Source organism: Heteronotia binoei, chromosome 18 (genome assembly GCF_032191835.1).
Source record: "Heteronotia binoei isolate CCM8104 ecotype False Entrance Well chromosome 18, APGP_CSIRO_Hbin_v1, whole genome shotgun sequence".
NCBI lineage: Eukaryota > Metazoa > Chordata > Lepidosauria > Squamata > Gekkonidae > Heteronotia > Heteronotia binoei.
Window position 1 is genome coordinate 40,618,566 of NC_083240.1, and position 21,115 is coordinate 40,639,680.

At 49.8% G+C, this 21,115-nt stretch overlaps 1 protein-coding gene across 1 annotated transcript in view; it reads left to right on the plus strand.

The window, feature by feature from the left end:
- CLTC (clathrin heavy chain) overlaps window positions 1-21,115 on the plus strand; it is a 96,703-nt gene that overhangs the window by 62,914 nt on the left and 12,674 nt on the right. The window contains exons 15-27 of the mRNA XM_060259218.1: window positions 4,913-5,038; window positions 6,105-6,247; window positions 8,074-8,308; window positions 9,214-9,336; window positions 9,421-9,566; window positions 10,785-10,968; window positions 11,997-12,189; window positions 13,711-13,868; window positions 14,271-14,435; window positions 15,228-15,335; window positions 15,437-15,604; window positions 16,838-16,987; window positions 19,719-19,850. Coding sequence (XP_060115201.1) covers window positions 4,913-5,038; window positions 6,105-6,247; window positions 8,074-8,308; window positions 9,214-9,336; window positions 9,421-9,566; window positions 10,785-10,968; window positions 11,997-12,189; window positions 13,711-13,868; window positions 14,271-14,435; window positions 15,228-15,335; window positions 15,437-15,604; window positions 16,838-16,987; window positions 19,719-19,850 — 2,031 coding nt within the window. The remainder of the gene's footprint in view (window positions 1-4,912; window positions 5,039-6,104; window positions 6,248-8,073; window positions 8,309-9,213; window positions 9,337-9,420; window positions 9,567-10,784; window positions 10,969-11,996; window positions 12,190-13,710; window positions 13,869-14,270; window positions 14,436-15,227; window positions 15,336-15,436; window positions 15,605-16,837; window positions 16,988-19,718; window positions 19,851-21,115) is intronic.

The window sequence follows — 21,115 nt, forward strand, 5'->3', positions numbered from 1 at the left end:
CCGCTTGCTTAGGGCAGAGCCCCATCTGTCCAGAGCGTGTAGTGGGAGGGGCTATAGGAGCCTTGTGCTGCTGTATATTGTTTGTTCAGCAGTTTTTCCTGCCTCGGGTTACAGTTTTAAATCTTAGGATGAGCCCTGCTTGATCGCCCCATCTCTCTCCAGGTTGCTGATGCCATTTTAGGGAACCAGATGTTCACTCACTATGACTGAGCCATCCAGTCCAGCATCCTGTCTCACACAGTGGCCAACCAGTTTTCTGGAAGATCAGCAAATAGGGCTTAGATCAGCAAATAGGGCTTAGGACCTACCTACCTGAGGGACCGTCTTTCCCCATATGAGCCCCAGAGGGCACTGAGGTCATCCGGGAAAAACCGGTTGAATGTCCCTGGGCCAAGGGAGGCCAGACTGAAGGCCACCCGGGACCGGGCCTTCTCTATCACCGCTCCACTACTGTGGAATCAACTCCCTGAGGAGGTGAGGGCCCTACGATGTTTAGATGGATTCCGTAGGGCCTGTAAGACCCACCTTTTCAAGATGGCCTTCAACTAGTGACAAAACTAGTGACAAAGCTAGAGGCTGCTGAAAATGCTTTTATTCTTTGAAACTCACTGATAATCTGTTTATAATGCTTTGTTGTTAATGCCTTATTGTTATGCTAATTTTAATAATTTGTAATTGTTTTAACTATGTTTTTATAAGTATAATTGATGTAATGTGTATTTTATGTTGTGAGCCGCCCTGAGCCTGCTCCGGCGGGGAGGGCGGGATAGAAATAAAAAAATATTATTATTTATAGATTTAGGCCTCCTCCTGATGTTGCCTCTTGGCAACTGAGATTCTGAGGTTCGTGCCTCTGAATGTGGAGGTTCCCCTCAGTCACCACTGATAGACCTGTTCTCCGTGACTCTTTCTAATCCCCATTTAAAATGGTTTAGGCCTGTGGCCATCCCTACAGCCTCCACATTTTAATCACTCTCACCCCTTGGAGGGGCTCCCCGAATTCTCGGCATGATTTAAACGGGCCTCCAGATTGACAGGAGCCAGGTCCAGCCTTAGAGACACGTGGAGAGAGGCAACAGGCATCTTCCTCTGGGAGCAGAACGTTCTCTTGCGACCTGCATCAGTCATTTGCTTGCGTCGTAGGGATGCAGCGGAGTGATACAGTCTTAGCAGACCGGAATAAGGCAAGGGCAGAGCTGTAGACTGTGCCTAGATAAAATGGGCCAGCTCCTATCGGAATAGATACAGTGTGCTTGCAATGGTCTTCACGAGGCCGTGAACAGCTGGCTGCCTTGAGTGCTTTATTTTCTCAGGGTGTCTAGAAACAATTTAACATAACCCCAAAGTGAATCCGGAAAGTCCAGCCTCATCGGGTGGAGAAGTGCTGTCGTAGCCGAGATGAAGATGGGAAAAATGACTCCTCCGGCCTCTGCCTCCGTTAGGATCTCACTGTTGCCCTTCAGGAGAACCCTCGTATCAGCCCCTAGCCATTGCCCACTGGTGCTTAAATCCCCATTCTTATCACCTGGCTTGCCTGGCTACAGCCACTTCCCTGTTGGTTTCAGCTGGGCAGCTGTCGGGCTCCCGCTCTTCGACGGCTCATTCCTCTGCACCCCCACTGATTCGCTGCAGGGTTTTTATTGGCAGGATCTTTTTTTAAATTACAGGATGTTGAGCGGTTCTCTTTTGGCAGAGAGGTGTCCTGGATTGGCTCATAATTTTGAGGTTCACTTCCTGAGCCCTGGAGCAAAGTTGTGGTCCCAAAACCGAACGAAGCCGTGAATTTGGCCTAGAGCTATACCTGAGTCTTGATAGGTGAAGCCAGTGATCTGTTAACAAGATTCGGTATCTTTCTGAATGACGCGGAGCTCGAGGAAATATTTGACAGTTGGGTGGGAATATTGAAAGTTCATAACGCTGGTATATGATGCCATAAGACTGGTATAGACACCATGGAGAAAGGACCCTTATGCATAACCACAAGACCTCCTTCTCCTTTTCTGGGGATGTCTCCTGCCTTGTACTTGGGGGCTGAACGCCCCTCTTAGCGCTGCCAAATCTCTAAATGATACTCCTGTAGGTTTTGTTGCATAAAGCCAACATCTCTGGTATCTGCCATGGTTGCTGTTATAGAAAACACTGGAAAGGAATGGATCTTGCTAGCACGGGGCTGGGGGGAAAGTAGGAAGGGACTGTGAGTCGTGGATGGCTTTGCAACCATTGTCTTTGAGGATAGCCTGTGATCAGCAATTCTAAGTTGTATGACAACCATTTCTTGATGCGCCTGTTGTCTTTTGTGCTGTTCCTTGTGTCTCGGGAATGTTCAGGACATGTACCAGGTAACTCTCCCAGTATAGGTTTCCCCAAATCCGTTACATCCTTCAGTGTCCATTTTGTGTATAGGATTAGATCCTGGGATTTGCGTTCCTGAAAACTGGTCAAATGGGTGACTTAATTTTCCTCTTAGTATTCCTCTTTTGAAGAGGTCTTGGCTTGCATACAAAGAGAAATTACGCTTGCGTTTCTAGGTGTCAAACTGAATTATTTTGTAGGTATGAGCTCTCTTAAAAAAACACACAACAAACTAGAGTTATTAGGATGACTTCATTACCTCCATCACTACCCCGGCTTCTGTCGATTCCCATCTTGTGTTTGGGTCTTGGGTAGTGTCAGTTGTGGTGGCTTTTAAAGGACTCCGTAATGAGTTTAACTAGAGGCTTTCTGGGCAGGTGAAACACTTACCTAACCTTTGGGTGTGAACAGCTTGTGTGCTTTAACAGTTAGAACTGGCTAGACGTTTGGTCACCCCTGCTTTGAACATCTGGTCCAGAAGCACTTTGGAGTCTTGGGGACAAAACCTTGCTGAAGCTAAGGAGGCCGTGGTCAAGTCAGTGTGTGGATGGGAGAACATTTGAGAACTCTCCGTCAGCTGCTTCGAGCCCAGGAAGGATGGAATGCAAGATAGAGCTGCGTCCTATCCCTCAACAGTTTGAGTTCAAATTAGATACCCTTGGCCCACTTGCTAGCGCTCCCATCACCCGTGCTTCCAATTTCATGCACTGCCCACTGCCACTGGAGAAAAATTTTGCAGGCGGTTGTGAGCATGGGCAGTGGAAGTGTTGTGAGCAGACAAGTGAAGGGTACACCTGCAGGCAGGTGAGATGGCATTTGCGGTGGGCAAATGAGAGGAGGGGCCCCTGGAACTGGCCCTGCTAGCAGGAATGATACGTTAAAAGGTCTGGTGAGGGAATGATACGTTAAAGGGTCTGGGTTCAGGGCCGCCTGACCACCTGGGAAACGGCTGGCCAGCACCTGAAGCCTCAAACCCAGACTCTGCCTGCCCCAAGGTACCCGGCTCTGGCTGCTTACCTACTGGAGGGGTCAGGGGCAGAGAGCAGCACGAGGGAATCAGTGGCAGCTAAATCAAGGCCATGCCCAGCAACAGTGACCCCAGGATAGGCTCAGCAGCAAGGAAAGCTTTGGGGCCCAAGACTTTTGAGGGACAGGCTGCAAAGCCTGGGCCTTGAACTGCCCCAACATGGAACCAGAAAGGGCAGGCCAGGGCAGGCATGATGCTTGATTCTGGTGAGGCTCCAGATGCTGCCAGCTGGTACACCTTCATAGGCGAGGGGGCAAGGGAGGTGTGACAGAGCCTGCCCCGCTACTCCCAATGACAGGCAAGAGGCTAGCCCTGCCTGGCAGAGTTAAAGAGTGATGGGGGAGGAGTCAGGGAATGGGCTGGGTTTAAAAGGAAGCTGTCTGGCAGGGGTCGAGGAGGAGTAGCTGGCTGGGCGCCATAGGCAAGGCCGGCGCGTGGGAGTAGGCCATGTAGGCGTCTGCCTAGGGCGCTGCATGGCCTATGGGTGCTGCTAGGCATCCCCCCTCCATGCCAGCTGGCCTGTGGCATCTTTCCCCCGCCCCAGACTTGGGCGGAGGAAAGAGGCAGCTTGGCCTCACTCCCAGGCTGCCTTCCCTGGCAGGGGAGGTCGAGCAGGGGTGGCCGTTTGCACAGAGGGCACCTCAAGAGGAACAGGGCCATCAGCCCCCGGTCAGCTTCCCCACACTGCGGGGAGGTCGAGTGGGGGGTTGCATGTAGGATTCCTCAAGAGGAGCCCTTCATGCAAACCAGCCCACATTTGGGCGGGTGCTAGGGGCCCTCCCCCGCTGGAGGGGCAGGGGCGGCAAAAGCCCCAGCTCCGACCTTGAGTCATAGGTTAAGTGGGAAGGTAGCCCCACCAGGGAGGAGGAGAGTGGTGAAGTTTAGACCACTCTGCCCTCATTCTGAGACCTCTAGCTGCTTCTAGAATGCAGGCAGATGATGGCAGAAGGTGGCAGGCTCCTGGGGAAGGGGGCCCATAGGGGCATCACAAGAGGGAAAGATCTGTTCTCTCCCAACTTGTGAGTCTTCATTGCTGGGTCACCTGGGCTGCTGTTGCTCACTGTGGGAGACGAGGCAAGCTTGAGAGGAAGGCACGAAATTCACATCCATCTTCAATTCGTTTGAGCCGTTGCAATCCCAGAGTTGATCCTGCACACTCCATAGCAGTTGCAGTCTACCAATGCTGAAGCCTAGCGTAGGCTTGTAATCCCCTGTTGTCCTGTGTTTATTTCGTGACATTGTTTGTCAGTGTGAGCCTGCCAAGAAGCCGTAGCTCGGCTGGACTTGCTTCCCCCTCTCCCCACTGTAGGAGCTTAGAGTAGGAAGAAATGTTTGTGGGCTTAGGGAGGAAGCTTTAAAATAAAACGGGTTTTAGTGGAAATGGGCTGAAAACCTGGATCTTCCCCTAATCCCGGGTCTTCTCATCAAATTGCTCTTCACTGTGACAGTTCAGCTTGGTTTGTTCAGTTTTCCTTTTTGGAATGTAGGAATTCTGCACCAGATCAATGCTTTTCTTCTTCCCACCCCTTACAGGAAGCGAAACTGACCGACCAGCTCCCGCTGATTATTGTGTGTGACCGTTTTGACTTTGTCCATGATCTGGTGCTCTACTTGTATAGAAACAATCTCCAAAAATACATTGAAATTTACGTGCAAAAGGTGAGAATCCAGTGACTTTTTTTTCCTCCTAGAGGTGATTCTGAACTCCTTCGGAGCCCATTAGTGTAGTGGTTAAGTGTGTGGACTCTTATCTGGGAGAACCAGGTTTGATTCCCCACTCCTCCACTTGCAGGTGCTGGAATGGCATTTGGGTAGCCATAGCTCTGGCAGAGGTTGTCCTTGAAAGGGCAGCTGCTGTGAGAGCCCTCTCAGCCCCACCCACCTCACAGGGTGTTTGTTGTGGGGGAAGAAGATGAAGGAGATAGGAAGCCGCTCTGAGACTCTGATTCAGAATGAAGGGCAGGATATAAATCTGCAGTCATCTTCTTCATTATGTTACCTCCTGCCTTTTTCAAGTACAGCTGTAAAAAATTTAAGGAAAGGAAAGGTCCCCTGTGCAAGCACCAGTCGTTTCTGACTCTGGGGTGATGTTGCTTTCACAACGTTTTCACGGCAGACTTTTTACGGGGTGGTTTTGCCATTGCCTTCCCCAGTCTTTTACACTCCCACCCCACCCCCCACCCCCAGCAAGCTGGGTACTTATTTGACCGACCTCGGAAGGATGGAAGGCTGAGTCAACCTTGGGCCAGCTACCTGAACCAGCTTTTGCTGGGATAGAACTCAGGTTGTGAGCAGAGAATTCAGATCATAGTACTGCAGTACTGCTGCTTTACCACTCTGCGCCTCGGGGCCGCTTTTAAAGCCTGCATTAAATCCCAGGCCAATCGTTGCTTGGGGTTTAAAGGTGGTCTCAAAGCTTCCCCTTTCTAGATGGTGCATAATAGCACTTTGATTAATAGCAGATGTCTGCAAGATACTTTTGAAGCATTTTTTTCCTACATGTGCCCCTGCTGAAGGTGGCAGAGGACCCAGACCTGGAGTGGTTGGCCAGTCTTTAGTGGACGGTAGCAAGTTGTTTGAAGATGCTGCTTTAGCTGCCTCTAGGACTGTAGCCTCTTCATTCACCTGGGTTGAAAAGCTCATTTCTTACTTGGGCAACACTCAAAGCTGAGTTATCCTTCTTACGGTTGTGCTTTATGGTTTCCCCACCATCTTCTTGCCACAGGTGAACCCGAGTCGTCTACCTGTGGTCATCGGGGGCTTGCTTGATGTCGATTGCTCTGAAGATGTCATAAAGAACCTGATCTTAGTTGTGAGAGGACAGTTCTCCACAGACGAGCTTGTTGCTGAAGTAGAAAAAAGGAACAGGTACTTCTCGTAACCTGTTGGAATTGCAATTAGTGGCACTCCATGCCTTGCAGAGAGCCGCGGTTGGCATCCGCCAGAAGAGCCACACTCCCATACTTGGCGTGAGGCCTGTGCCTTGAGGCTCACAGCCTACCCAGCCTTCCGGTGACACCTGTCTCAAGCTGGGAACCTCCTGCTAACTTCAATCCCCACTGGACAAGGGGCTGTGGCTCAGTGGTAGAGCATCTGCTTGGCGGGCAGAAGGCCCCAGTTAAAAGAGTTGGCAATAGATGATGTGAAAGACCTCTTCTGCTTGAGTCCTCAGAAAGCTGCTGCCAGTCTGATAGTACCGACTGTGACAGATGAAGGGTCTGATTCAGTATAAGGTAGCTGCATGGGTTCTTGGGACAGGTTCTGCAGTGGAGAACAGTGCTGAGAAGAGCCACAGGTGGTTTCCAGGTCACTAGGCATCACTGCGTAAATAATGAGTTAGGTCAGATACTACATTTCAAAACTACTTGTAACTGCCCGAAGGAGATACAGCTGAGTTGGGTTGCTTTGGGCCCTTAAAAGGTAAAGGTAGTCCCCTGTTCAAGCACCGGTTATTTCTGACTCTGGGGTGATGTTGCATCACGACATTTTCACTGCAGACTTTTTTATGTGGTGGTTTGCCATTACCTTCCCCAGTCATCTACACCTCCCCCTCCCCCCCCAGCTAGCTGGGTACTCATTTTATCAACCTCAGAAGGATGGAAGGCTGAGTCAACCTTGAGTTGGCTGCCTGAACTCAACTTCTGCCGGGATCAAACTCAGAGAGCAGAGAGCTTGGACTGCAGTACTGCAGCTTTACCACTCTGCGCCACGGCGCCCTTAGAATAAAGTAAATCAAGGGACACAACGTCTCTTTACTCCGTAATCCAAACAGACTGATAAAACAAATATTCACTCTCATGGTGAGCCAAGGGTAGGAACATAATAAGAACATAAGAGAAGCCATGTTGGACGAGGCCAACATGCAGTCCAGCGCTCTGTATCGCACAGTAGCCAAAACCCAGGTGCCGTCAGGAAGTCCACCAGTAGGGCCAGGCTCCAGAAGCCCTCCCATTGCTGCCCCCCCCAAACCCCAAGAACACAAAGCATTACTGCCCCAGACAATGTTCCATCTACATGTTGTGGCTAATAGCCACTGATGGACCCTGCTCCATATGCTTATCGAATCCCCTCTTGAAGCTCTCTGTGGGCAGGCTCAAGCCAGGGCACTTCTGAACCTGAGTCTTTTAGCTGCAGGAGTTGAGACTTGCACAGTGTCCATATGGTCACGCTGCTGTTAAATGTTAGGAGACTCTCTTCCTTGACCTCATTTGTCTTGTGTACTTTCTAAAGCAAATGCAGTACTTCAATTTGAACTCAGAAGACTCTATTGTTTACAAGCAGGGAATCCAAGGCAAAAGCTGAGCCCAGCGCTTCCGCATTTGACACGTGGAGGGCTCTGAAGTGTCTGAACCAGGGGTGGCCAAACCGTGGCTCAGGAGCCACATGTGGCTCTTTCGCAAATATTGTGTGGCTCTTGAGCCCCCCCCCCATCCCATCAGTCAGCTTGGAGAATGCGTTTAAAGTTGCTTTATTTCCACCTCTTCTCTTCCCCCATCTATTTGCCGCTCTCAAGCATCTAACATTCATGCCTTGGGGCTCTCCAACATCTGATGTTTATTCTATGTGGCTCTTATGTTAAGCAAGTTTGGCCGCTGCTGGTCTGAACCCTCCTTTCCGAAAGATGGCGACACACAGGCCTCGGAGGACGTCTGTTTCAGAACCGACCCAACTCAAATGTGTGTTTTCTTGTTTAGGTTGAAGCTTCTCCTTCCGTGGCTGGAAGCCAGAATTCACGAAGGCTGTGAGGAGCCAGCTACGCACAACGCACTAGCTAAAATCTACATTGACAGCAACAACAACCCTGAAAGGTTTCTGCGCGAGAACCCCTACTATGACAGCCGTGTGGTGGGGAAGTACTGTGAGAAGAGAGACCCTCATCTGGCATGTGTGGCGTATGAGCGTGGCCAGTGCGATCTGGAGCTTATTAATGTGCGTATAGATGTGGGGGAATGTCTGAGACGGGGGGCCAAAAGATTTAGCTCGTGCTCCGGATGCACAAAACCAGATTTTCTTTCACCTTGCAGCTTTGTGTAGAGACAAATAGGTATCCTTGGACGTTTCTGTTTGTGCCCGTCACATTTTGTTTTGTCCCATAGAATCTTCTCTGAGGGCATTTCCCTGTTCCAGTGTAGGATAGTTGTATGACCCTGCCACTCATCTCCCTCTGCCCCCAAATTCTCAGTCCCAAGCTACTGTTCTGTGCTGTACTCTGTAGCGGTCAGCTTACCCCTCTAAGCCTGTGTGGAATGCAGGAATAAATGTCATCAGACTTGCGGGGAGTGAAAAGTCAATGCTGCTTCTTTTTCTTTTAATTTAAAATGTGGTCTTGCGAGGACTAGTTTCCCAGCACTGTAATTTCTGTGTAACAGAGTATAAGTCATGCCAAGTAGGTTGATTCCTTGTTGAAATGTCCAGTTTAGAGAGTTTGTCCTTGATCAGTTTCTGTTTGTGGTACAGAACACTGATGAGATGTTTCAGTAGTTTCCTGGACAGTGTGAGATATAGTTCTTCGGACAAGTGGCTTGTAGAGGATTCAATTCTCAGTCCCTTAGGTATAACGTCCAAGTGTTTGCATTTTGTAAGAAAGGAACTATCAGTCTGTACTTGTGCACAGAGTTACTGAGACTGCAATTAATCTGGTCAGTTGTCTTGCACTTTTGCAGTCAGCATTACATAGCTGTAAAGTGCTTTTAAGTGTGTGGCTTGAAGTCCTTATGAGCTTGAGCACTCTCCTTGGGTCGGTATGCTAATTAAATACTGTTCTCCTTAATGTAACTTGGGAATTTGGGCCAAGATGCCAGCTCTCACCCAAAGCGTTGTCCCTGGCCTTTTAGGTATGCAATGAGAATTCCCTCTTCAAGAGCCTCTCCCGTTACTTGGTGCGTCGCAAGGACCCCGAGCTGTGGGCCAGTGTGCTGCTGGAAAGCAATCCATACCGAAGACCGCTGATTGACCAGGTATTTAGTCCCAGCCTCCTTCAGTGATGCAGGTGGGTCTTGTTGAAAGCAATGAAGCCCATTGCCTCCTCCTTTTGCTTGTAGGTTGTGCAGACAGCACTCTCGGAGACTCAGGACCCTGAAGAAGTATCTGTTACTGTCAAGGCGTTCATGACAGCTGACCTTCCTAACGAGTTGATTGAGTTGCTGGAGAAAATTGTTCTGGATAATTCCGTTTTTAGTGAGCACAGGTCGGTAATGGGGTCTCCGCTCGCTTTCCCCTCCTTCCTCTTTCTATCCTGCTGAGTATATATGTGGTACTCTAGAGAATTTTCTAACTCTTCTGGGCAGCCCTGGAATATCTTGTCAGGTAACCAGAGATTTCTTAATGAGAGGAATTAGTCATAGATCAGCTTCCCCAGAAAAGAGCTTGCTCACCGTCCCCTGCAGTGGACAGATTTTTTTTAAAAAAGTGTACCATCTTTTTGTTTGTTTGTTTGAGCTTGCCTTATTCAGGGCTACAGTGAAGCCCCAAAAAGTTTGGCCCACAATCACTGTGCATTAGAATGTCTGTCTTCTCCATACGTCTCTGTCCATCAGAACCTCCAAATCCTTAGCAATGTCCAGAGGTAAATAGCATTCCTCATAGATGTGGACAGATCATTAGTAATACGAAAAGATGGTCTCTGTTTGGAAGTTAAGTCCCTTTCAAGGACAGCTCTTGCAAGAGCTATGGCTGACCCAAGGCCATTCCAGCAGCTGCGGTAGCCTTCAGTGGAACTCCTGGTGCTCTGAAAAGTTTCTCACTTGTGTTGTGACTGTGTAGTCTTCTTTGGAGCAAGTAACATCAAGCTGTGTCCAAGTGCTGATGGCTGGATGAGATACAAGCTAAGCTGTGTGCTTGCCACGTTTGCTGTGGAGGTCAAGAAAGGCCAGGCACAGGGCTCAACTTCCTGGGGAAAAAACCCTTTGCTTTCACGAAGTTTCTGGTTGCCAAGATTGCAGGGAAATGCTTGTCAGAATTCCAGAAATTAGGGGACTTGAGGCTTGTATTGTATGGCAATATCACCACAACTGGCACAAACAGCATAAATAATATGGATTGTTTTGAAACTACAAAACCTGCAAGTTTGCAGGTTTGCTCACTTTGTAACTGTTTGCTTTTTTTTTTTAAAGCCCTGATTTTTTTACTTGCCTATCAAGAGTGTTGGGACAGGTTCAGATAAGCTTGTTTGCTCCTAACAGGGCAGATCCTATGCATGCCATTTACTGCCATGTAGTAATTTTGGGGAATACAAGATATATGCAGCCGCCCTATTCACAGTCTTAGAAGGGATTCTTTTGTGTCTGACCAACAACAGCTCAGTCTTGCTGGGCAGAGGCACGTAACATTGAAGTGGGGTCATCTGTAAATCCTCCCTCTTGAACAATGGCTGATGGATCTATTCCTTGCTCTTCTGCTTTCTTAGGAACCTGCAGAACCTGCTCATCCTGACAGCGATCAAGGCTGACCGTACCCGTGTCATGGAGTATATCAACCGCCTGGACAACTACGACGCTCCGGATATCGCCAACATTGCGATCAGCAATGAGCTTTTCGAGGAGGCCTTTGCTATCTTTAGGAAGTTTGACGTCAACACCTCTGCAGTGCAGGTAATGACTGGATTCTAATTGGGGTGGGGGGGGGATGAACATATGAAGCTGCCTTATACTGAACCAGACCCTTGGTCCATCAAAGTCAGTATTGTCTACTCAGACTGGCAGCGGCTCTCCAGGGTCTCAAGCTGAGGTTTTTCACGCCTATTTGCCTGGATCCTTTTTTTGGAGATGCCAGGGATTGAACCTGGGACCTTCTGCTTCCCAAGCAGATGCTCTACCACTGAGCCACCGTCCCATCCCCTGGTGGAAAGGCAGATGTTCTTCAAATGGTGGAAAGTTCCGACCCTCTTTGACTTGCTCATGGTGCTGCCTTCAGGTGGAGCTGTTGCTTGCTGCTCTCTCTTTCTTCCAAACAGTAGGGGCATAGCCTCACCTCTGATTTAGTTGCTAAGGCTGCCAGGTGTCTCCCTTCAGTCCCAACCCCCCTTTTGTAGAAAGTAGTGCTGGGCATTTTGACTGCCTAAAGCTTCCCTCTGTCTGTCTGTCCTCGGTCCACCGCAGAAATCCTTGACTGGAAGTAGTCCTGGCAAAATGGGTAGCAAGGTTGAGCATTTGCTGGGGATCCTCAACAATGTCAGCAGCAGAAAAGCATTCTCATTTTGCGTTGCCCACTTCTCACAGGTTAAAGAGACCCTTTTGGGGGTGGTACTGTGCCATCCAAAGTTTCACCACCTGTTGCTTTTACATTCCTCATTGCAGGGCTTTTTGTGTAACAGGAACTCCTTTGCATATTAGGCCACACACCCCTGATGTAGCCAATCCTCCAAGAGCTTACAGTAGGCCCTGTAAGAAGAGCCCTGTAAGCTCTTGGAGGATTGGATACATCAGGGGTGTGCGGCCTAATATGCAAATAGGTTCCTGCTACAAAAAAAGCCCTGCCTCATTGTATTACCTGGGTGTAGGCCAAGGCTAAGAAGAAGCTTGATCTAGATTTCCTCCTCGTAACACCGTACACTTCACAGAGGATTCCTCCAAATCCCGCTTCAGGACCTTAATGGCAGCTGTCCCGTTTGTGTTCCTAGGTTCTGATTGAACACATTGGAAACTTGGACCGAGCGTACGAGTTTGCTGAACGCTGCAACGAGCCTGCTGTGTGGAGCCAGCTGGCCAAAGCTCAGCTTCAGAAAGGGATGGTGAAGGAAGCGATCGACTCCTATATCAAAGCGGATGACCCGTCGTCATACATGGAAGTGGTCCAGGCTGCCAATGCCAGTGGTAGGCTTTGGGGGTGGGTGGGTGGGTGGGTGGCTCTGATTTCTAGTATCTAAATGACCTGTGCAGAAGCTGATGAATATTCAGGCAGGATAATTTTAGCCTTACCCCTCCCCACGGGACTCTCTTCTATCAACTGTATGATGAGGGATTCTAGAAAGCGGGGGTGGGGGGGTGTTGTCTTGAAATCTGCTTTCTTCAAGGTAAAGCCTTGTTGTGTTGTCTGAATCTGTCCTGCATTCCCAACTCAGCTGGGGCCCTCAATGTGGCTTCTGCAAACAGCAGCAAGGTTTATGCAGCCCTATTAAAACACAAGAAAATCTACCAAAGTAGTGTATCCGCATGTTCTCAGTATCTAGGAAAGTTCCCACATCCTTACTAGGCAGTTTTAACAATAATGGATGGGTTGGGGATAGGGCGGAGCGCTTGCGAGTATGCAGCTCTTCTTCCCTCTCGGCTTCCTGTCCCATTCCTGGCTCCCGATGGCTCTTGAACGGGACGTGCCATTGTCCCTTGCAGAGAGGTAGCTGGCAACCTCGTCTTCAGCGTCCGGCTGGGGGTGGGGGGAGGGTGCTTCTCTGATGCAGCATGCTGGGTCAAGGAAAGGCCTTGCTAGCAACTGGGGGTCTGGGGGTGGTTATCTGGCACACCAAGCCATGGACGCAAGAAGGTAATAGAAGGAGCTGGCTGTGGCAGATAGAGATCTGATTAGCTTTGTGCTCTGCTCCTTTTCCCCTTTTTGGTGGACAGGCTCAGTCAGGGAATTTTATAGTGCCCCTCAGCATGAGAGGAAGCAAGCAACCAGTATGCAGGGCCTTGACTATTTTCTTTTGATGGGAGGTCTTCTGTAGTTGAGCACTGATGGCCTCGCTTTGCTTCAGCATACCCTTGGGTGTTCCCGCTTAATGCCTCTCCCCAAAATAGTATCGTTTAGATTAAAGTTCCCCCAAAATAGCATCAATTACGATAAGACCCCCCCCCTTATTTTGGTGGGGGGGCAGGGTTCTTCTTTGAAACGTAATGTTCCTTCCCTCCCCGCCCCCCACAATGGCAAGGGACCCAAGTTGCCAGTGGGGAGTGCATTTTCTCCTATACCAGATGTGTGAACAGAGTCGCTCAGTAGAAGGAGCGTACTACAAAGCAGTAGATTGTTCGGCTGACCCGATTTTTTTTTTTCAGCTTTGGGAAGCTTGTGTTCTGTGCAGCAAGAATGGGCGACTGTTCGGCTCTTACAAAACTCTACACACAGCTAGAGTCTAAGTACAAATTAATCAGTACTCTGGTGGCTCATCCCTTAGTTTTTGCCAGCATTATACATGCTGCAGCAGCCTCCCCCCCCCCCCCGCCTCCCCCGTGATGGGGATTAAGAGGCATTCCCTGTTGCGGGTAAGCCTGCCGAGGCTGGTTTAGAAGTCATGGCGATAAAGCGGAACGTTCCCTGCCTCGTAGTATGCTTCCTCAACCGAGCGAGCGTGGGTCTCTCATGCCACGTGGCTTAAACTTGTCCCCTTCCTCCCTGCCCAGGAAACTGGGAAGAGCTGGTGAAGTATTTGCAGATGGCACGCAGGAAGGCCCGGGAGTCTTACGTGGAGACCGAACTCATTTTTGCCCTCGCAAAGACCAACCGCTTGGCCGAGCTGGAGGAATTCATCAATGGACCCAACAACGCCCATATTCAGCAAGTGAGTGCCCCTGTCATGTTGTCGGTAACGATTCACTGCTGGCATCGCGGGTTGGGGTTTTGCTCTTCTCTCTGCAGGGCTTCGATGGGTAGCTAGTTTGCTGCCTGCTGGCTGTGAAGCCTGCTGGAAAGAGAAGCTAGCATCCTCAACGTGAAGATTTTATAGAATGGAGAAAGTGTTCCCGCTGAGTGCTTTTATAGAGATGGAGGGGTTTCTCTTACAGCAACGCTACACTTGTTTGTGAAGGCGTGCAACTTTGAACAATCCTTTTAAAGAAATTGGCCAGCCTTTGTGATTTGTTTAGTCTTGTTGAGTTTCTGTGAATGCCGAAACATGCCTGATCTCGGTTGAGCAGATGAAATTGGGGAAGGGTGTCTTTTAATAAAATAGCTGTCTCTTCAGGTTGGCGATCGCTGCTACGAGGAGAAGATGTACGATGCTGCCAAACTGCTGTACAACAACGTCTCCAACTTTGGCCGCTTAGCGTCCACTCTGGTTCACCTTGGCGAATACCAGGCGGCGGTCGATGGCGCTCGGAAAGCAAACAGCACTCGGACGTGGAAGGAGGTGGGCCTTTTGAGTCACCTTGTCCTCACCACCAGCAGATGTGGTGGGACACAAACTTGGGTGCTTTTAGAGGTGGATGGGGACAGATTCATGACAGGGGGAGTGTTGGCCTATCAATAGTGTTAGTCAGAAGCCAGATAAGACCCTTTGTGTACAAGCGCTGGGCATGAATGGGGTGGCCAAGGCCCTTTTGCCCTAGCTTGAGAGGATGCAAGAGCCTCTCACTGTGTGCCGTTGGGAGCACTGTTGAGTCACGTGACCTGGTTTGATCCAGCAAGATCCTTTCCTTCGTTGCCTTGGTCAGGGGTGGCCAAACTTGCTTAATGTAAGAGTCACATAGAATAAACACCAGATGTTTGAGAGCCGCAAGACATGAACATCAGGTGTTTGAGAGTGGAAGGAAGGAAAGCAAATAGAGGGGGAGGGAAGGTGGAAAGAAAGCAAACTTTAAATGCATTCTCCAAGCTGCTGGCTGGCTTGCCTCGGAGAAGTGATTTAAAGAGACAAATGCCTTCTGCAAGCTGGCCGATGGGAGCCTTGAGAGCCACACAATATGTGTGAAAGAGCCACGTGTGGCTCCCGAGCCACAGTTTGACCACCCCTGGCCTTGGCTATGTGCGCCAGGATGCTCTTAAGTCTTGAGAAAATAATGGCATCATGAAGGAGATTTCTTAAATCCCGATGCAATTGGCTGCCACAGAGGGGCTTAAAGTTAAAAGTGGATTAGAGGAGGGGAGGCTTGCTCCTTTTTAGCTCTTCCCAGCACTTAAGATCAGCAATTTTTTTTTTCAGGTTTGCTTTGCGTGCGTTGACGGCAAGGAGTTCCGCCTGGCCCAGATGTGTGGCCTCCACATTGTGGTGCACGCAGACGAACTGGAGGAGCTGATCAACTATTACCAGGTAATGGGAGAGTCTGGGACGTGGCTTTCTGCGCTGTCAGGAGATGGCTGTGGGGCTGGGTTTTAAATTGCGTCTCTCCCTTTCTCACTTTTCCCCCTCAGGACCGCGGCTACTTTGAGGAATTGATAACCATGTTGGAAGCTGCGCTGGGGCTGGAGCGTGCTCACATGGGAATGTTCACGGAACTGGCCATCCTCTACTCTAAATTCAAGCCACAGAAGATGAGAGAGCACTTAGAGCTGTTTTGGTCCAGAGTCAATATTCCTAAGGTAACGCTTTCTGAGTGGAGACGGTGGCTGTGTTAAAAGATGGATGCAGCCGCAGCAGAAACATCCTGCCCGCCCTTCTGTCTTCAGAGAGGCTTAAAGGCTTTGGTGCGCTGCAGTGGCAAGAGCGGAGGCAGAGTTTAAATCTCCCTGCTGAGTCGTGCCCTTCCCTGGGTGACCTTGGGCCAGTTGCTGCCTGTCAGAGGAATCACCCTCCTGGCATTGACGAGCTAATTCCCATGTGTGTTGCCCAGAGCTCCCTTTGAACGACAGTGCGGTGCAAATGGGATTGTGAAGATCAGCCGCGTAGTACCCATGGAGCAGACTCGCTCTTTCAGACTAAGGATACAGGTTTGAGTGTGGCGCCTCCTACTGGCACTTCCTTGAAGATGCCCAAACCAAGCTGTGCACCTGCTAGTCGCAATTAAAACCCAGTCTAGTAGGCACAGCTATTGCTTGTGTAATGCCCCGTGGTGGGTACAGCTCTTGAGCGCCTATATATGTTTGGCAGGGATTCATCCTGGCAGGGAAATGGAGGGTGGGATCCAGTATGTCCATTCCAGTAGCAGCAGAGTTTTCTGCTGGCACCCGTTTCTTGCAGCAGAGGACAAGAAACGTTGGATTCCCATCCTGTGTTGAAGGCAGTGGGCCAGAATCAAATATAGATAGGGTTCAGTCAGGTTGGCTGTATGATGGGTATTTGGTTCATGGACCAGCTTCGTACTATGCAGAATTCTTTGCCATGAGATGAGAGAGACAGTTTGGTGTAGTGGTTATGTGGTTGGACTCTTGTCTGGGAAAACCGGGCTTGATTCCCCACTCCTCCACTTGCAGCTGCTGGAATGGCCTTGGGTCAGCCATAGCTCTCGTAGGAGTTGTCCTTGAAAGGGCAGCTGCTGCAAGAGTTCTCTCAGCCCCACCCACCTCACAGAGTGTCTTTTTGAAGTGGGAGGGGGGGAGGTAAAAGAGATTGTGACTTTTCTGAGATTCAGAATGGAGGGTGGGATGTAAATCCAATATCATCTTCTTCTAAAGGCAAAGTCATGAAATATTTTGTTATTGATCTTGAAAACTAAATTGTGGATAAAGAGGTGCCTCACAGTTCACCTAGCGGGGGGACGAAGAGGAGGGGAAGGCCCTTGCCAGAACTTCTCAGATCTGCCTGGGTTCTGCTGGAAACTGCATACAACGAGGCTGCTGTGTCATCCCAGACCCTCTTTTTATTTTGTTCCATAGGTGCTAAGGGCAGCCGAACAAGCACATCTTTGGGCAGAGCTGGTCTTCTTGTATGACAAATACGAAGAGTATGACAACGCCATCATCACGATGATGAACCACCCAACAGATGCGTGGAAAGAAGGACAGTTCAAAGATATAATCACTAAGGTACTGCCTTGTTTGATGGAAATGGCACTTCTGTTTCAAATGGGAAACCTAAAGTTCTCTATCACTTGAGAGAGAGCATCCAAAGCGGGAATCTCCCCCCCCCCACCCCAAATATTCTTGCTTCACAGCACAGCTGTCTGGACAAAGCCTGCCCCCTCTAGAGGCATGTCCGGTCTTTGCACAGGTCACCTTGCTTTCCCAAAGGTAGCAAAAACACATCCACTCGGGTGGGGGAGGGGGACACCGCAAACCACTACTTACGCCCTTGACCTTGGATTTTATCGGTGTCTACTTTATGGAATTTCTTCTTGAGATTCTTGAGCTGTTGTAGACAGCGCTGGGTGCTTGGCTGGGAAGTGATCTGAACCTGGAGTAAACGGTAGCGACGTAACTCGGGATGCCCTTCGCTTTGAGCCCACTTCTTTAAAAGACCCCATTTCTGGTATGTGGACAAGCGATGAAATGCAGGCAGTTAAGTCATGGCTGGCTGGCTGTTCAAAAGAATACTACACTGTAGTACTACACTGTAGCGTGTCTTATTTAGATCATTTTTGTTCCGGCTTTTCCTAGATGGGCTCAGGGCGGGTAACGTTTTAAAAACCAATAAAAGTAAACAATACAATTTGGCAGCCCGGTTGGGCGTGTCATAATACACTGAACATCAGCTAGTATAAAATCGGTATTTCAGCAGAGGTGGCATTGCAGCATAGGGTCAGCCGATGGGGTAGGACGCCCGCTGCCTCAACCAAATGCCTGGTGGAATAGCTTCCGTCTTACGGGCCCTACGAAAAGGTAACAATTCAGTAAGGAGCCCTGATCTCTGAGGGGAGCTTATTCCACCAGGCTGGGGCAAAGGCCGAAAAGGCCCTCTGGCTCTGGTCGAGGGTAGTCGGACGTCCTTCGGGTCAGGGATGGTCAGCAAATGTTGAGTGCCAGATCGTAGTGTTCTCTGGGGCATACATGGGGAGAGGTGGTCCCATAGATATGTCAGTTCCAGGCTCCCTTAGTGGAAAGGTATGGGTTCCATTCCTCCTGGTACTGGTGCTAACTTCAGCCCTCTGTTGTGCTGGGAGGAGCTTCCCAATTTGGGTCCTACCAGCTCAACAGAGCTGTGAAGAGTTCTTGTTCAGGTACAAGTTAGTTTGCATTACAGCACACTGCATGTTTTTAAGTGACTGGGTCAGAATGATTTCTGCTCTCCTTTGCCACAGCTCCGTTAGGGCAGCAAGGGAGCTGTGGCTCAGTGGTGGAGCCTCTGCTTGGCAGGCAGAAGGTCCCAGGTTCAGTCCCCAGCGTCTCCAGTTGAAAGGAGTAGGCAGGAGGTGATGTGAAAGGCCTCTTCTGCCTGAAGCCCTGGAGAGCTGCCTGGTTAGGTAGACAGAACTGACCTTGATGGACTGAGGGTCTGATTCAGTATAAGGCAGCACCATGTGTGATAGCCGCTGTGCCTGCGACATGGCTGGCTGATGGGCAGCTCATTTGAGAACCAAGGAGAGCTGGGTTGGAAAGTTGTAGAAGGAGGCACACAGGACACACACCGAGGTGTTGGGGGGGGGGGGTGGGCTGTGCTTCTGGGTCAAGGGTTGGCAATTTATATCAGGGGTGGCCAGACTGTTGCTTGGGAGCCAGATGTGGCTCTTTCACACATATTTGTGTGACTCTTGAAGCCCCCACTGCCATGTTGGCTGGCTTGGAGAAGGCATTTATCTCTTTAAATCACTTTGCCAAGCCAGCTGGCAGATTGGAGAATGCACCTAAAGTTAAAGTTGCTGTCTTCTATCTCTCCCTCCCCCATCTTCCTTCCTTCCTTCCTTCCTTCTTCCTTCCTTCCTTCCTTCCTTCCTTCCTTCCTTCCTTCCTTCCTTCCTTCCTTCCTTCCTTCCTTCCTTCCTTCCTTCCTTCCTTCCTTCCTTCCTTCCTTCCTTCCTTCCTTCCTTCCTTCCTTCCTTCCTTCCTTCCTTCCTTCCTTCCTTCCTTCCTTCCTTCCTTCCCTCCCTCCCTCCCTTTGACATTTATGTCTTGCAGCTCTTGCAACATTTGACGTTTATTCTGTTTGGCTGTTAATGTTAAGTAAGTTTGGCCACCTCTAGTTTATACATGAGCTTGCACTTTCTGTTTGCAAAGTGAGGCATAGGTCAAGAAGACTGGCTGATTTCTAGAGCAGGCCTGGAAGGCCTTCAGATGCACTGGAATAGCAAGAGCACAAGAGATGCCAAATAGCCAAGTGCAGCCGCTTCTGGAGTCATGTGTCAGATTTCAAAGTTGAAAAAGTGTGATGCTTTTTTTTTTTGTTCTTAGCAAGTTCGGCCAGGTATTATGTATGCCGCTAGTGGTCCTGGGAATCTCCCCCACCCCGAAAGAACATCTGGGACCCATGTTGCAACAAGCAAAGGCTTTCTGAGTTGAGGGCACGCCGGCTCATTCACTGCCTTTTACTCTTTTTAGCGTGTGCCACACAGCTGTTTCCCTGTAGCTGTATCCCATACTGCCTCAGAAGTGTATAGTTTGGGCATTTCCTCCACCAGTGACTCCCCCCCGGCTGCATGTAGGGGAAGTGCCTATATGACAAAGGGCCTATTGATGTGGTGTGGCAGCCAGCCGTGGCTTCGCATCAGGAATGAGCTTAATGGATAACTCAGAGCCGCTTTCATTGCCTTCTGCCCGAGGGGAAGCATTCTGCAGCGTAAGTGTGAGAGCAATTGTTGTTTTTTGCCTGCCCCCCTCTCCACAGGTGGCCAACGTGGAGCTGTATTACAAAGCAATCCAGTTCTATTTGGAGTTCAAACCACTGCTGCTGAACGACCTGCTGATGGTGCTCTCTCCCCGACTCGACCACACCCGTGCCGTCAACTTCTTCAGCAAGGTAATTGGAGCACCTGCCTACGGCTGCCCAAGGAGCACCCCCAACTTCTTGGTGTGTGGCTGGCAGTGCTTCGCTCTTGTCAGTGTCAAGAGGCAAAACATTTCAGAGGAAGGGCAGCATGACAGCGCAGGGATGTACACTGTTAATGTTAGATGCTCAGACGAAAGGCTGCATCCTTTTTCTGGCTCCTTCCTGCCCAGGAATCTAGAGTAGGGGTCCCCAACCCCCGGGCTGAGGACCTGTACCGGTCCATGGCCTGTTAGCAACCAGGCTGTGAGTTGTATAATTATTTCATTATATATTGCAATGTAGTAGTAATAATAATAAAGGCATTGCATTTATATATCGTGCCCTCCACTCCAAATTTCAGAGTCTCAGAGCAGCTCACAATCTCCTTTACCTTCCTCTCCCACAATGAACACTCTGTGAGGTGGATGGGGCTGAGAGAGCTCTCCCAGAAGCTGCCCTTTCAAGGACAACCTCTGCGAGAGCTCTGGCTGACCCAAGGCCGTTCCAGCAGCTGCAAGTGGAGGAGTGGGGAATCAAACCCAGATAAGAGTTTGCACATTTAACCACCATGCCAAATTTATAGAAATGAAGTGCATAATCGTATCATCCCAAAACCATCCTCCCCTGCCCCACCGGTCCCTGGAAAAATTGTCTTCCACAAAATGGTCCCTGGTGCCAAAAAGGTTGGGGATCGCTGATCCAGAGGTTCCTTTAATGCAGAGTGGAGGGCAAACCGCCGGCATTAAAAGAAGATTGGTCATGATCAGAAGAGCTTCTCCACTGTGTCCCCTGCTGGGGTATCTCAGTAAAACTTTTTCAAGAGCGTCTTCACTTTTCAAGATTTCCTGTGTGGCATAAAGGGCTTCTGTCACACTTGGACCCGACACCCGGGAAGTTGTGGGATTGCTTTTGCCCTGATCCTTTACGCAGCCTGTGAATTGGGTTTTCGGAGGTATGTGAAAAACCTCTCCGGGCTGTCCAGAACTTCTGTCCCATGGTGGAGTAACCCTTGGAAGGCCGTGGGTGTGACACTTGCCGTCTCCTGGTTTGGCTGACAGCTTGTGTTCTAGTGATGTCTGAGAGCTGTGTCCCTAGAGACTCCACCCCTGGCACTCTTGGGTGTGTGTGTGTGTGTGTGTGTTTGTTTGCTGCCAAGCTACTTCTGACTTCTGGTGACCCAATGAATTAATGACTTCCAAAACGTTCTACCATCAACAGCCTTGTTCAGGTCTTGCAAACTGAGGGCCCTTGTGGCT